Here is a 14,376-nt window from a genome sequence, read left to right on the forward strand (position 1 = left end):
GGGGTCAGCGTGGGGACCCAGCGGCCAGCGCCAACGCCCACGGGCCGCCCATCCCCACGCCGGCGCCTGGGCCCCAAGCTCGGCAGCCCGCCCGCCTCAGGCCGGCCGCCCTCGCGCAGAGCCTGTCGGGAGCGGCGCACTCCCGCCTCTCCCAATGGGAGCCCGGAGCGGCATCGACGCGTCTTCGGGACCAATGGAAGCGAGGCTCTGGTGTTGCTGGGTGGGGCCGGGGGCGCGGTCAGGGCCCGAGACCCACGGCGCACGCGCGCTCGCCACCCACCCTTCCCGCCGCGCACGCGCTCCCGTGCAGGGCCGGCCGGGCGCTCAGGAGCGCGCGGGGCAGCGGCGGCGCGAAGGAGCCCTCCGCGCTCGTGCCCGCGCGGGTGCGTTGCCGCCCTGGCAGCGCCCCTGCCCCGCCGCCTCCAGCTCCTTGCCTGGCGGACGTGGGTTGTTTGCCTGAGGGGAGCAACGTAGCGCCGGTTTTCGCTCCCGCCGCCGGGCCCGGTCCGGTTCCAGCCTCCGCCCGGACGCTAGCCGGCCTGGCCATGGCTGACCGCGGGTGCCCGCTGGAGGGGGCGTCGCTGCCCGCCGAGGTGCGGGAGAGCCTGGCTGAGCTGGAGCTGGAGTTGTCGGAAGGTGAGCCGTCCCCGCCCTCACCCCCGCGACCCGCGCGCTGCCTCTCGCGTCCGGGACCCCGCCCCTCACCCGGGACCCGCGTTCCTCAACCCCGGGGCACCGCCCCTCACCCGGGACCCGCGTTCCTCAACAACCCCGGGGCCCCGCCCCTCACCCCGGGGCCCCGCCCGTTACCCCTAAGACCTCCCGCCCCTCTCCCCCTGCATCCCCGCCCCTCACCCCGGGACCCCGTCCTTCACCCGCCACGACCTCCGTCCCTCACCCCCGGGACCCCTCCCTTCACCCCGGGACTCCCGCGCTGCCCCTCCGGACCCCGACTTTCACCCCCGGGACCCCCTCGTGGCTCCTCACACCGGGCGCCACTGCCCCGCCTCTCATACAAGGACCCCCCGCGGCCCCTCACACCTAGGACGCTTACTCCTCACCCCAGGACCCCAATACGGCGGCGCTGCACCCAAGACCCCCGCTTGGGCCCCCACTCTGGGACTCCTACCCAATTTCTGGAGACCTTTCCTCACCCCCAGCTATGGGATCTGACCCCAAGGACTGGCCTTGACCAGGTCGTCCGGCCCGGGGTGGGAATCTGGAGAGGAATGACCGCTTGTGCCCCGAGCTGTGAGCCCTTTTCTCGAGGCTGTGGGTCTGGGCTGCACCAGGGTGGCCGTGGCCGTTGTCCGCAGGCACCTGCTCCCTGGAGCTGGGAGCCCGTGCCCCACGCCTGGTGCTCCGGGAGCTGCACCCCGTGCCTCATTTTACCGTCTATAAAATGGGTTGTCACAGCGCTTTCCTTTTGGATTCTTATGAGGCTAAAATACCTTAATGTATGTGCAAAGCACATACCGCAGGAGTTGTTAGCCCCCTTCATGGAATTTTTTAAAGTAAAAAAAAAATCTTATAAATGGTTGGTCGATAAAAATAGACTGGAGTAATCTGGCTTCGGAGGTGGTGGGTGGCATTTCCCATTTGGATGTTATCCCTTTCAAGACCGGTGTCCTGATGTTCCTTTTGGCTGTCGTTGGGAAGGAGTTAGGTTCTTCAGTACCAGGAAGGACTTGCAGTCCTTGAAGAAAAGCGTGTAATTGATTCTTACTCTGTTTTTGAGACCTAAATGCATTTTCAGCTTTTAGAATCCATTTTTTAAATCTTATTCTTTTTTTTTTTTGAGATGGAGTTTTTTCACTCATGTTGCACAGGCTGGAGTGCAGTGGTGCAATCTTGGCTCACCGCAACCTCCACCTCCCAGGTTCAAATGATTCTCCTGCCTCAGCTTCCTGAGTAGCTGGGATTACAGGCATGGGCCACCACACCTGGCTAATTTTTTGTATTTTTAGTAGAGACGGGGTTACTCCATGTTGGTCAGGCTGGTCTCGAACTCCTGACTTCAGGTGATCCACCCACCTCAGCCTCCCAAAGTGCCGGGATTACAGGCATAAGCTACTATGCCTGGCTGATGATGTTATTATTCTTACTGTAAGTTTTAGATTGATACATTTTGCTGAGTCTGGGATATTTTTCAAAATATCTAATGAATATGCGCTCCAGCACATAGTAAGTCATTTAATCCTTACCAACCTTAGGGAGGTAGAGCTGTTGTGATCCTGTTTTACATATGATAACAGCATGTACTTGCAATTGTTTTGAATTTATCATTCAAATTTTAAAAGTGTTGTGATATGTGGCACATTTTTTTTTTTTTTTTTTGAGACGGAGTCGCCCAGGCTGAAGTGCAGTGGCGCGATCTTGGCTCACTGCAATCTTTGCCTCCCAGGTTTATGCGATTGTCCTGCCTCAGCCTCGAGTAGCTGGGATTACAGGCACCTGCCATCACACCCAGCTAATTTTTGTTTTTTTTTAGTAGAGGTGGGGTTTCACCATGTTCATCAGGCTGGTCTCCAGCTCCTGACCTCAGGTGATCCACCTGCCTCTGCCTGTCAAAGTGCTGGGATTATAGGCGTGAGCCACTGTGCCTGGCTTGTGGCACATTTTTAAAAAATGGAAGTACAGGCTGAGTTCACAGTGGCTTCATGCTTGTAATCCCAACACTTTGAGAAGCCACGGTAGCTTGAAGACAGGACTTCAGAACAGCCTGGGTAACATAGCAAAACTCTATCTCCATAGTATTAAAATAAAATCAACTGGGCAAGGTGGTGTGCACCTGTAGTTCCAGCTACTTGGGAGGCTGAGGCAGGAGAATCACTTGAGCTTTGGAGCACTGCAGCCTGGGCGATAGAGCGAGACTCTGTCTCTCAAAGAGAAGAAGGAAAGAAATGGATGGATTTGAGAATTTTTGGTGATTAGATTCTCTTAGGCGGTCTGACAGACTTAATTTAGAAATTTGACAGGATCTACTGTACTGCATTTGTTAAGGCTCTTTAGGGAAAATCATATATATGCAGTTTATATTCTACGCATTTCAAATGTATTTTTGCATATTGCTCCTAATTTCTACTCCAATGTATTCATTATTCCCTCAATTTCTCATTATCTTGTAGTTGTGTTTGAGTGCTTGCTAGGAATTGATAATTGAATCCCTTCCTCAAAGTACTTCATAATTTGTGGGACAAAACATAAGTACTTAAATGAAATAAACGTTTCCTATCTATTGAATTCATTTATGCTATTGTCGTTTTAGAGAATGTATGGGATGTACAGATAAGTAGACGTATAAGATTATGTAACATGGAAAAGGACCTTAAGTTGAAAGGAAGTAAACAAAAGAAGTATTAAGCCCAGGTATGGTGGCCCAGGCCTGTAATCTCTGCATTTTGAGAGGCTGAGGCAGGAGGATCGCTTGAGCCCAGGAGTTTGGGACCAGCCTAGGCAACAAAGGGAGACCCCGCGTCTACCAAAAAAAATAGGCTGGGCTTGGTGGTGTGCGCCTGTAGTCCCAGCTACTCAAGGAGCTGAGGTGGGAGGATCACTTGAGGAGGTTGTGAGCCTTTATATGCCACTGCATTCTAGCCTGGGAGACAGAGTGAGACCTTGTCTCCAAAAAAAAAAAAAAGTGTTAAGGGGAAAAGACAGCAGAGAGCAGAGTGGCAGCCAAGCGGGTGGAAGCTGTGGCTTCTTGGCTTCTTTCCCTGCTCCCAGATTAGCCTGACACTTCTTTTGGCCACCGTGGGTCAGTGACTGCTTAGTCACAGTCACACATGTGGACCTGCTTCCAGGGTGCTTCCACAGGTTAGTGCTGGCTTCTATAGTTGGTGTTGTGGTGGTTGTTGACATGGGGTCTCCTCTTTGGATTTGGAGATGGTTACTGATAAGGACTTAGTTTTAGGCAGATTTTTGGCATCTTCACACAGTGGCTGGCATCTGGTAAAGTGTCTGTGAGTCTCTAGTGAATTGTAATGTCTGTAAACTTGGGTTTGGTCAGCTGTAAAAGGAGGTTAATACCAGCTTTATTGACTTTCCAGGTTTGTTGTAAAAATTCCATCAGATAGTGTGTTTGAAAATTCTTTGAAACTGGTAAGGTGTTTTATTTACGTCATTAAAGGGAGATATTAGTAATGAGTTATGGTCCTGAAACAACCAAAGTCAGTATTTCCTTGTTATTATTTTCATATTTGTCAAAATAGTGTAACTTTTTCATAGCATTCACATTTATCTGAGTGAGAAATTACCTAAAACAGAGTTGTCACTCTGCTTGGTAGGTTGGAAGGAAGCAGCAGCTTAAAAGTGACAAAGATGCTGCCTTCAATGGAAACTGGTAATGAGTGATACCTGAATCCTCTAGAAAATCCTGCATCCCTTCCCCTCAGCCTGTTGAAAGTATCCCCCTGCCTTTATTCATACTTCCCACCTGGCCTTATTCTCCAATATCCTCACTGCATTCTTATCAATGATTGTGATTGGCATTGGTCCGGGGAAGTTCTGACAGAATGCTATGATTTCTTTCCCTAAGGCAGGTTTGCTGAATTTCTGTTATAGAGTCCCAAGACGGAAATAAGGCATAGCTGTGTTCTTGCTCCTTAACTTTTCTGGCTGTTTTGCCCTCTTGACTTAGGAGTCTGCTTCAGATTAAGATAAAGAGTGGAAGTACTTGGAACCTCACTCTTCTTAGACCCCTTGCCCCCAGCCACGAACACATACAGAAGACATGCGGTTCCTGAAAACCTGTCAGGATGTTCATGGATGAAAGTGAGATCATTAGAGGTATAACCTTGATATTTAAAAAAGAATTAATTCCCAAACCCTTGTGCTTTGCCTGTTACTGTAACCGATTCTCGGACATACCTCACAGCTGCTTTTGGCACACCAGTGCTGTACAGTGTCTTGGAGCAATTGCTGCTGAACTGCTTTAAAAACATGGACGGTGGCATTTTGTTCTTTGTTTTAGTGGTCTGCAGTAGGTTAGAGAGAAAATTCCTACACAATAGGCTACCTTTATCCCACTCCTATTATTTTATTCTGGTTAACAGGTCTATTCCACAGCTTTAACTTTAGTCTTTTTCTTGATTTCTTGTGTTCTATAATGCAGGACTTCCAGTCTAGATGGAATAAAATGAAAAGGGGGGGAAATGCAGTTTGTGGGTATACAGGAAGAGATTTCTCTCACAAAGCTTTTTTTCTCTTTAACTGTCTTTAATTTCTAACATCTGTGATATTCTTTTTTTTTTTTTTTTGAGACTGTGTCTCCCTCTGTCACTCAGGGTGGAGTGCAGTGGCTCGATCTCGGCTCACTGCAACCTCTGTCTCCTGGGTTCAAGCGATTCTCCTGCTTCAGCCCCCCAAGTAGCTGGGATTACAGGTGCCCGACACCTTGCCCAGCTAATTTTTGTTTTTTTAGTAGAGATGGGGTTTCACCAAATTAGTGAGGCTGGTCTTGAACTCCTGACCTCAGGTGACCCACCCATCTCGGCCTCCCAAAGTGCTAGGATTACAGGTGTGAGCCACTGTGCTCCGCCATAATTCTTAATTTTCAAAATGACAGCCTGGCATTGCCATTATGTTAATAAACATTTGTTGTGCTTCTTAAATATTTTGTGGTATATAAAAGTTCTCATGTTTGGCCAGGCGCGGTGGCTCACACCTGTAATCCCAGCACTTTGGGAGGTCGAGGCGGGTGGGTCACCTGAGGTTAGGAGTTTGAGATCAGCCTGACTAACATGGTGAAACCCCCGTCTCTACTAAATACAAAAAATTAGCCAGGCGTGGTGGTGTACGCTTGTAATCCCTACTACTAGGGAGGCTGAGGCAGGAGAATTGCTGGAACCAAGGAGGCGGAGGTTGCAGTGAGCCGAGATTGCACCATTGCACTCCAGCCTGGGCAACAAGAGCAAAACTCCAGTCTCAAAAAAAAAAAAAGTCAAGATTTAGCTCTTTCCCACAGGTCATAAGGCTTTGCACAATGTTGTATTGAAAAGGTAATGCATATACATATGGCAGAGAAATGAAAGAGTTCAAAGGAAATGTAGGGTAGAATGAGTCTCCCTCCTACCTTTTCCCAGAGGTGACCTCTGGTGACTGTTTCCTGTGTTTCTTCCAGAAGTAATCCGTCAGTTCTCTTTATTGATTTTATTTATTCTTTTGAGATGGAGTTTGACTCTGTTGCCCAGGCTGGAGTGCAGCCTTTTTTTAAAAGGCCAAAGCGCTTTTTTGCCTTGAAGCACTTTTGCTGCACGAAGAGGTACGGTGCCTGTTTTGAGAAACAGCAGTTGTGTAGTTTGAGTTGCAAAGCGAACTAGCTACTTTTATTGTGAAATGCCATTTTTGCTTGAAGAAGTGGGTGGCAGACAAGCTGCGGTTATTGATACTTGGGTATTTAGTGGACGTTTTCTGGAAAATAAATGAAGGAAAATAACTGACAATTTGTGACCAATGATAATATTTGTGCTTTCAAGCAAAATTCAAAATTTTGAAAACACTTTTATCTGCTTCCATGGCTTGACAGTTTCCCAACAGTTAAGGACTTCTTTGATTGGTGGCAGTGTTAATAAATGAGTATTCATTAACACAGTCAAATGTGCCAACATTTGGAAGATCTGCATAATTCTGGGGACTAGTATTTTCCAGCTCACCATGGCGCACGGTAAAAGATTCATTCAAAAGATAGGCCAGTGGACTTTAGTGCAATGATATGAAAAGTTCACTGATAGAGTTTTAGAGTTTACATTACAACTTTTTTTTTTTGTTGAGACAATGCTTCTCTCTTTCGCCCAGGCTGGAGTGCAGTGGCACGATCTCAGCTCACTGCAACCTCTGCCTCCTGAGTTCAAGCGATTCTCCTGCCTCAGCCTCCCGAGTAGCTGGGACTACAGGCGCGTGCCACCATGCCCGACTAATTTTTGTTTTTTTTTCAGTAGAGATGAGGTTTCACTGTGTTAGCCAGGATGATCTCGATCTCCTGACCTCGCAATCCGCCTGCCTCGGCCTCCCAAAGTGCTGGGATTACAGGCGTGAGCCACTGCGCCCGGCAACTATTTTTTTAAGAGACTACCCCAGGCCGGGCGCGGTGGCTCAAGCCTGTAATCCCAGCACTTTGGGAGGCCGAGGCGGGTGGATCACGAGGTCAAGAGATCGAGACCATCCTGGTCAACATGGTGAAACCCCGTCTCTACTAATACAAAAAAAAAAATTAGCTGGGCACGGTGGCGCGTGCCTGTAATCCCAGCTACTCAGGAGGCTGAGGCAGGAGAATTGCCTGAACCCAGGAGGCGGAGATTGCGGTGAGCCGAGATCGCGCCATTGCGCTCCAGCCTGGGTATCAAGAGTGAAACTCCGTCTCAAAAAAAAAAAAAAAAAAAAAAAAAAAGAGACTACCCCATGCCTAGTTTTGGGGTGGTATCAAAGAAGAATGTCCACAATGATCTGAAAAGGCTGCTGAAAACACTCTTCCCTTTTCCAACTGCATATCTCTCTGTAAATGGATTTGATTCATAGACTTCAACCAAAAAATCATACAGTGCAACAGATTGGATGCTGAAGCAGGTATGAGAATCCCTATGTCTTCTCTGAAGTCAGAGTTAAAGCGACTGGTAAAAATGTAAAGTAATACCTCTTCTCACTAAATGTTTTTGTTTTCAGAAATGTATTACCTTTAGTAAAAAATATTATTTACCTTAACATCTAGTCAGTTTATTAAAAATTTCAAATGAGTTAAATATTTTTAAAATTTTATGTATTAGTTTTTTTTGTTGTTTGTTTGTTTTAAAGACAGGGTCTTACTCTGTTGCCCAGGCAGGAGTGCAGTAATGAGAAGATAGCTCACTGCTGCCTTGTACTCCTGGGTTCAAACGATCTTCTTGCCTCAGCCTGTTGAATAGCTAGAACATAGTAGCTGAAAGACATGAATGTCATCATCTCTTTATATTTTTTGTAACATTTTAAAGCTATTGTCTAGTTTAATAAATATATCAGTTTATGTATATAAGGACAATCAGGCATTTCAGTTCATAAAACATGTTTGAAAATCTTTAACAATTATACTTACTGACTAGTTGCTTGTATGTAACCCTAACAAAATGTATTATTCATGATTCAGGAATACCCTCTTCAGAGTTTTTTTTTTTTCACATAGTAAATTATCCCAGTACAAGTGTCTTTTTATAAAATTTTGATTTATAAGTTTATTTAAAAATATCAGCACCTGACCAGGCACGGTGGTTCACGCCTGTAATCCTAACACTTTGAGAGGCCGAGGCGGGTAGATTGCCTGAGATCGGGAGTTCGAGATTAGCTTAACCAACATAGTGAAACCTTGTCTCTACTAAAAACACAGAAAATTAGCTGGGCTTGTTGGCGGGCACCTGTTATCCCAGCTACTCAGGAGGCTGAGGCAGGAGAATCACTTGAACCTGGGAGGCGGAGGTTGCAGTGAACCGAAATCGCGTCATTGCACTCCAGCCTGGTCAATGAATGAGACGCCGTCTCAAAAAAAAAAAAAAAAAAAATCAGCACCAGCTGGGCACGGTGGCTCACACCTGTAATCCCAGGACTTTGGGAGGCTGAGGAGGGCAGATTGTTTGAGCTCAGGAGTTTAGGATCAGCTTGGATAACTCGGTGAAACCCCATCTCTACTAAAAATACAAAAATTAGGGCCAGGTGTGGTGACTCATGCCAGCAATCCTTCGAGGCCGATGCCCATGGATAACTTGAGGCCAGGGGTTCCAGACCAGCCTGGGCAACCTGGCAAAACTCTGTCTCTACTAAAAATACAAAAATTAGCTGGATGTGGTGGCAAGTACCTGTAATCCCAGCTGCTCGGGAGGCTGAGGCAGGGAGAACCCGAGGCTGCAGTAACCTGAAATTGCACCACTACACTCAATGAGACCCTGTCTAAGAAGAAGAAGAAGAAAATCAGCACCAGAACAAATACTACACAAGCCCACTTGTATCAGGAACTTAGAACAGTCAAACTCATAGAAGCAGAGAGTAGAATGGTGGTTATTCGGGACTTGGGTGGAGGGAGAATCTGGAAGGTGTTGAACAAAGGGGATACAGTTTCAGTTATGCAAGGTGAATAACTCCTAGAGAGCTGCTGTACAGCGTAGTGTACAGAGTTAACAATACTGTCTTGTGTTAAAAATTTGTTAAGAGAGTAGATCTTTATGTTAAACGTTCTCATCACAAACAGAAAAAGAAGAAACTTTTAGAGATGATGGTTATGTTTGTGGGATGGTTTCATGGGATATACTTATCTTTAAACTCATCAAGATTTATACATTACACATGCACAAGTTCTTACAGGTTAATCACATGTTGCTTTAAAAAAGGAATATCAGTGATTTCAATTTTAATATCCTAAAACTTTAAACATGCTTCATTGCCAGCTATTCTGTACCTGTTTAATTCCTTTCTTTCACCGCTTAAGTTTAAACTTCACTTTCTCTTTGAGGCTCTGCCTTCTTCTACTAAAGCTCCTTCCTCCCCCGCCCTCACAGAATAAAGTGCCTGTGCTCTGGATCCTTTTAAAACTCATTGTATCACTTTTGTAGGATCATAGTTATTTGTTTCATGATTATTTGTTTGCTTGTCTTTTCTATACCATTTTAAAGGGAACATTTCAAGAGGAAGGTTTGATCTGTTCATCTTTCTATCTCCAGCACCTTGTACATTTTAGGCACTTTAATGGATGCTTACTGAATAATAAAAGTGAAAAACCTCACATGGTGTTTATTCTGTTTCAAATAAAGAATCCTCTGTAAATGGATTAATACTTAGCTATTTTTACAGCAGTTTTTCTAATGCAGTGAACCCATCAGCAGGATGGATCTGTGCCTCAGGGAGGCATTGAATCAGAATGTGGTCTTTGTTGCTTTAAGTGACCAGAAAGAAAAAACTTAGAGGAGACTGAGATGAGTGCACTGTTGCTTCTGTCCTATTGCAGAGTCCAGGCTAAGCTGGAGAGGTCTCACTGGTGTGGAGTTCGATGACCTACATCTAATCTAGTAGTTTGTTAGGGGCCCATGAGGGCGTAATCCACTGACGGCCTCATTGCTTGTGCTGTGGGTCCACACTGCTCTCAAGCTGAGGCTATGCTTCCTATAGCAGGAATACTAGGGCTATTTCCCGGGAGTCCTGATGGGAACTTTGGCTCGAGGACTCCCCATTGGCCGGAACTTTCTTAGTGCTGCCTTTAGTCTAAGACTTCTTCTCTCCGACCTGCCGCCTTTTCCTCTTACCCTGGGAAAAATCCACTGGGTCTCTCCCCATTTTCCCTCAAGGGCGTTTTCCCCACATAAATCTCTTTCACATCTAATCACATGATAGCATCTGCTTTTCAGAGGATGTGAACTGCCATAGGGGGTCACTGATTTAGACCCACCTTAGAAGGGCTGATTTATCTGGCGTTGTCAGTTTAGATGTTTGTCTTCCTTATTAATACTCTGCTCTTCGAGGTTGTACCTGGCACATGGTTGTTGGTCAAGGTGTATTGAATGCTTCACTGTTCTCAGGATTCTGTTGCCTGTGTCTGACTCTGGTTTAGTTACCCATCATGAAGCTTCATGAGAGCAGGGGCCAAACCTGCCTTGTTCCTCTGAGTTTCAGGCACCAGAGCAGGCTTATGCATCGCCCATGGCCAACTCCTCTAGCTTGCTGACTCTCCCTCTATGTGACTCAGCACCATCTGCTTTTCTTTAGGAGCACTTATTTTAAGGAATGCAATAAATAATTACAATAAGTAATTATCCAAAGTATTAATACTGTTGATAATTCTGTGTCTTATGTTGGTCTTCCCTACTTGGAGCAGTCCAAAGGACCTTTAAGAGAGTGGCATTGCTGTTCTGCTCCATGCTGGCCAGGTCTGTAAACTGCCTTGACCTCTCACACCTGGCACTTGATGACAGGGAGTAAGAAACATGCTGTCTCAAGGACACCTGTCTGTAGGGAGAGTATACCTGCCTTTTTCCCTAGGGCAGGCCTTCAGCAAAGGTGTATAGTGTGTGTGTGTGTGTGTGTTAGGGTTGTGCAGTCTAAGACAGCCTCTCTGGTCATTTAGTTCCCTTCTCCTCTTTGACCTTTAGTCTCACAAAATGGATTGAATGTACGTCCAGGACTTAGAAGTTGGAAAAGAGATTCAGAGATGGGGGCACTGGTCTGCTGTGCAGAGTCTGTCTGATGATGTGTCCGCATGGAAATGAGCGTGAAGGAGTGGAGTCACCCCTGTGCCTGGTGCCGCCTTTCATGTAGTGTGTCCTCAGTGAGCATTAGCCATGTGTGGCTGCTTCTCTCATCATCAGGGCAGGTCAGGGACCAGAATAAGTGTCTTTAGAAAGTTGAAAAAAAAAGTTCAAGAGCTGCAATTTTGTTTTTTAAATCACATATTTAATCTTTTAATGTGTTATTTTGCCTGATGTGATACACATTTATTCACCATAAAAGTGAATTCAGGCCGGGTACGGTGGCTCACATCTGTAATTTCAGCACTTTAGGAAGCCAAGGTGGGCGAATCACCTGAGGTCAGGAGTTTGAGACCATCCTGGCCAACATGATGAAACCCTGTCTCTACTAAAAATACAAAAAATTGGCTGGGCACAGTGGCTCAACCCTGTAATCCCAGTATTTTGGGAGGCCGAGATGGGCAGATCACCTGAGGTTGAGAGTTTGAGACCAGCCTGATCAACATGGAGAAACCTCGTCTTTACTAAAAATACAACATTTGCCAGGTGTGGTGGTGCATGCCTGTAATCCCAGCTACTTGGGAGGCTGAGGCAGGAGAATTGCTTGCACCCGGGAGGCAAAGGTTGCAGTGAGCCAATATCATGCCATTGCATGCCAGCCTGGGCAACAAGAGTAAAACTCAGTCTCAAAAAAACAGTTAGCCAGGCGTGGTGGTGGGCACCTGTATTCCCAGATATTCAGGAGGCTGAGGCAGGAGAATGGCTCGAATCTGGGAGACGGAGATCACAGTGATCTGAGATCGCAGCGATCACACCCGGCTAATTTTTATATTTTTAGTAGAGATGGGGTTTTGCCATGTTGGCCAGGCTGGTCTCAAACTCCTGACCTTGTGACCCACCCACCTTGGCCTCCCAAACTGCTGGGATTATAGGCGTAAGCCACTGTGCCCGGCCTTTACAGATTTTTTAAGAGCAGTTTTACGTTCACAGCAAAATTGAGAGAAAGGTACAGAACTATCCCATATTCCTCCTACCCTTGTACGTGTATAGCCGCCTCCACTATCAGCGTCCCAGTAAATATTTTTTATTTTTTATTTTATTTTTTTTCTTTATTTTTTTAATATAAAGACAGGGTTTCACCATGTTGGTCAGGCTGGTCTTGAACTCCCAACCTCAGGTGATCCGCCCACCTTGGCCTCCAAAGTGCTTGGATTACAGGTGTGAGCCACCGCGCCCCGCCCCAGTAAATCTTTTAAAACTAATTTTTGCTGTGCAGTGAGATTGCTTCTGGGTAGGACTAACATAATCCTTCTGGTTCAGTCTTTACACCATTAAATTAGTTGACATTTTCAATGTTGCACTTGTCTGTTAAAAAGACTAGGAAATCATAAACTGCTTGGCAAGGAAAAAACTGTATCATCAGTGAAGACACATCACTTTAAAATACCTGTTACTTCTATTGTGTATTGGTAAATAATCATTTAGAGTAATGTACCCAAGGGGTTCCCTTCCCTTTCCACCCAGGAAATATATGACCTCCGTTCTTTTTTTTTTTTTGAGACAGAGTCTCTCTGTCGCTGAGGCTGGAGTGCCGTGGCGCGATCTTGGCTCACTGCAACTTCTGCCTCCCAGGTCCTGGTTCAAGCAATTCTCCTGCCTCAGCCTCCCGAGTAGCTGGGATTACAGGCACGTGCCACCGTGCCCAGCTAATTTTTGTATTTTTAGTAGAGATGGGGTTTCACATGTTGGCCAGGCTGATCTTGAACTCCTGACCTCGTGATCTGCCCACCTCGGCCTCCCAAACTGCTGGGATTACAGGCATGAGCCACTGCACCTGGGCAGCCTCTGTTCTTAAGATTTCCTGTGTTCTTGAAGGCAGCAGCTAAAATTATAGCAGGGGGACAGTGATCATGTGGGGGTTGCCTTTTAGACTTTGTATTAATCACCCGTAAGGAAAGAATAGAAATCCTGTATTGTCTTCTTTCTACAGTGAACTGTTCATAATTTAAGAGTACCATTTTGGAAATAGCAGAAAAAGAACTTTTACACACTTTCCGATTTCAGAACTTTTTCTGCAGTACCTTTAGTAAAGAAACTTTAAATTAAGTCTCTGAAACAAAAGGAAACAATTGTTGGTGTGTTGAAGCCCTAACCCCAGTGGATTATATTTGAAGACAGCAACTTAAGGAGATATGTAAGGTCAAATGAGGTCAAGGGGGTGGGACCTCATCCAGTAGGACTGGTGTCTTCATAAGAAGACGAAGAGACACCAGGGTTATGTGTGCATAGAGAGGTCATGTGAAGACAGTGAGAGGGCAGCTGTCTGCAAGCCAAGGAGAGAGGCTTCCTCAGAAGTGAACCCTCTGGCACCTTGATCTTGAGCTTTCAGTCTCCAGAAAGAACTGTGAGAAAATAAATGTCTGTTGTTGAAGCCGCCCACTCTGGTATTCTGTTACAGCAGCCTGAACAGACTGGCACTCAGTGTGTCATCCTATTGTTTAACAACATTCAGCAGACTGGGTGCCAAGAGGCTCACAGTCTAGTGGGGGCTGAAAGACATGTAAACAGTGGCAATATCGTGAAATGTGTGCAGGACCCAGTCAGCCCAAGGGAAGGGATCATCAGCACTGGGCGAGCAGGGCCAATAGTGGAAGTAGTTCCCTTGAGCTTTGTTTTGAAGGCATTTGTGAAGAGGGTGGAGGAGGAGGAGCAGGGATGGATGTGGAGACAAAGGAAGGTAAACCAAAGTTGAGTGGGCCAAGGAATTTCAGGCATGTTCCACAGGTAGATGAGGAAAGGCAGGGGCGAACTTACAGCAGGGCTCACACATCCTAGTAAGGAATTTGGACTCGATTCTCTAGGGTCTAGACAAACTGGCTGAAACAAACTCAGATGCCTCCCTATAGCTGGTTGGGTGTTATGGATGTGTGAGGTGACCAAGAGTAAGGTAGGAGGGGGTGCTGGTACCTGTGGCCTCTAGAATGGCACTGTTTAGAACTTTCCACAGTGATGGGAAGGTTCTGTGGTGTCCAGCATGGTAGCCACCAGCTGCATGTGGCTGTTGAACACTTGAATGTGGCTAGTGGGACTAGGGAACTGATTGTTCAATTTAATTTACTTTCAATTAATTACAATTTAACCACATATGGCTAATGGCTACTGTATTGGACAACAGCAAAGT

At 46.4% G+C, this 14,376-nt stretch overlaps 1 protein-coding gene and 1 long non-coding RNA gene across 5 annotated transcripts in view; both read left to right on the forward strand.

Annotated features, from left to right (window-relative positions):
* The first annotated feature begins 304 nt into the window (after window positions 1-304).
* DIP2A (disco interacting protein 2 homolog A) overlaps window positions 305-14,376 on the forward strand; it is a 113,642-nt gene continuing 99,570 nt past the window's right edge. For all 4 annotated transcript variants that reach the window (XM_021667529.2, XM_021667530.2, XM_021667531.2 and 1 more), the window contains exon 1: window positions 305-636. In XM_021667529.2, the coding sequence (XP_021523204.2) occupies window positions 546-636 (91 nt within the window). In that variant the 5' untranslated portion in view covers window positions 305-545. The remainder of the gene's footprint in view (window positions 637-14,376) is intronic.
* Window positions 4,050-9,786, forward strand: LOC105706938 (uncharacterized). The gene is made up of 4 exons (XR_001104968.1): window positions 4,050-4,101; window positions 4,287-4,342; window positions 4,640-4,788; window positions 9,630-9,786. It is a non-coding gene; the product is annotated as an uncharacterized LOC105706938 (long non-coding RNA).

This window comes from Aotus nancymaae, unplaced genomic scaffold (assembly GCF_030222135.1).
Source record: "Aotus nancymaae isolate 86718 unplaced genomic scaffold, 86718_ANA_hifiasm-v0.15.2.pri h1tg000022l_1, whole genome shotgun sequence".
In the NCBI taxonomy this organism is placed as follows: Eukaryota; Metazoa; Chordata; class Mammalia; order Primates; family Aotidae; genus Aotus; species Aotus nancymaae.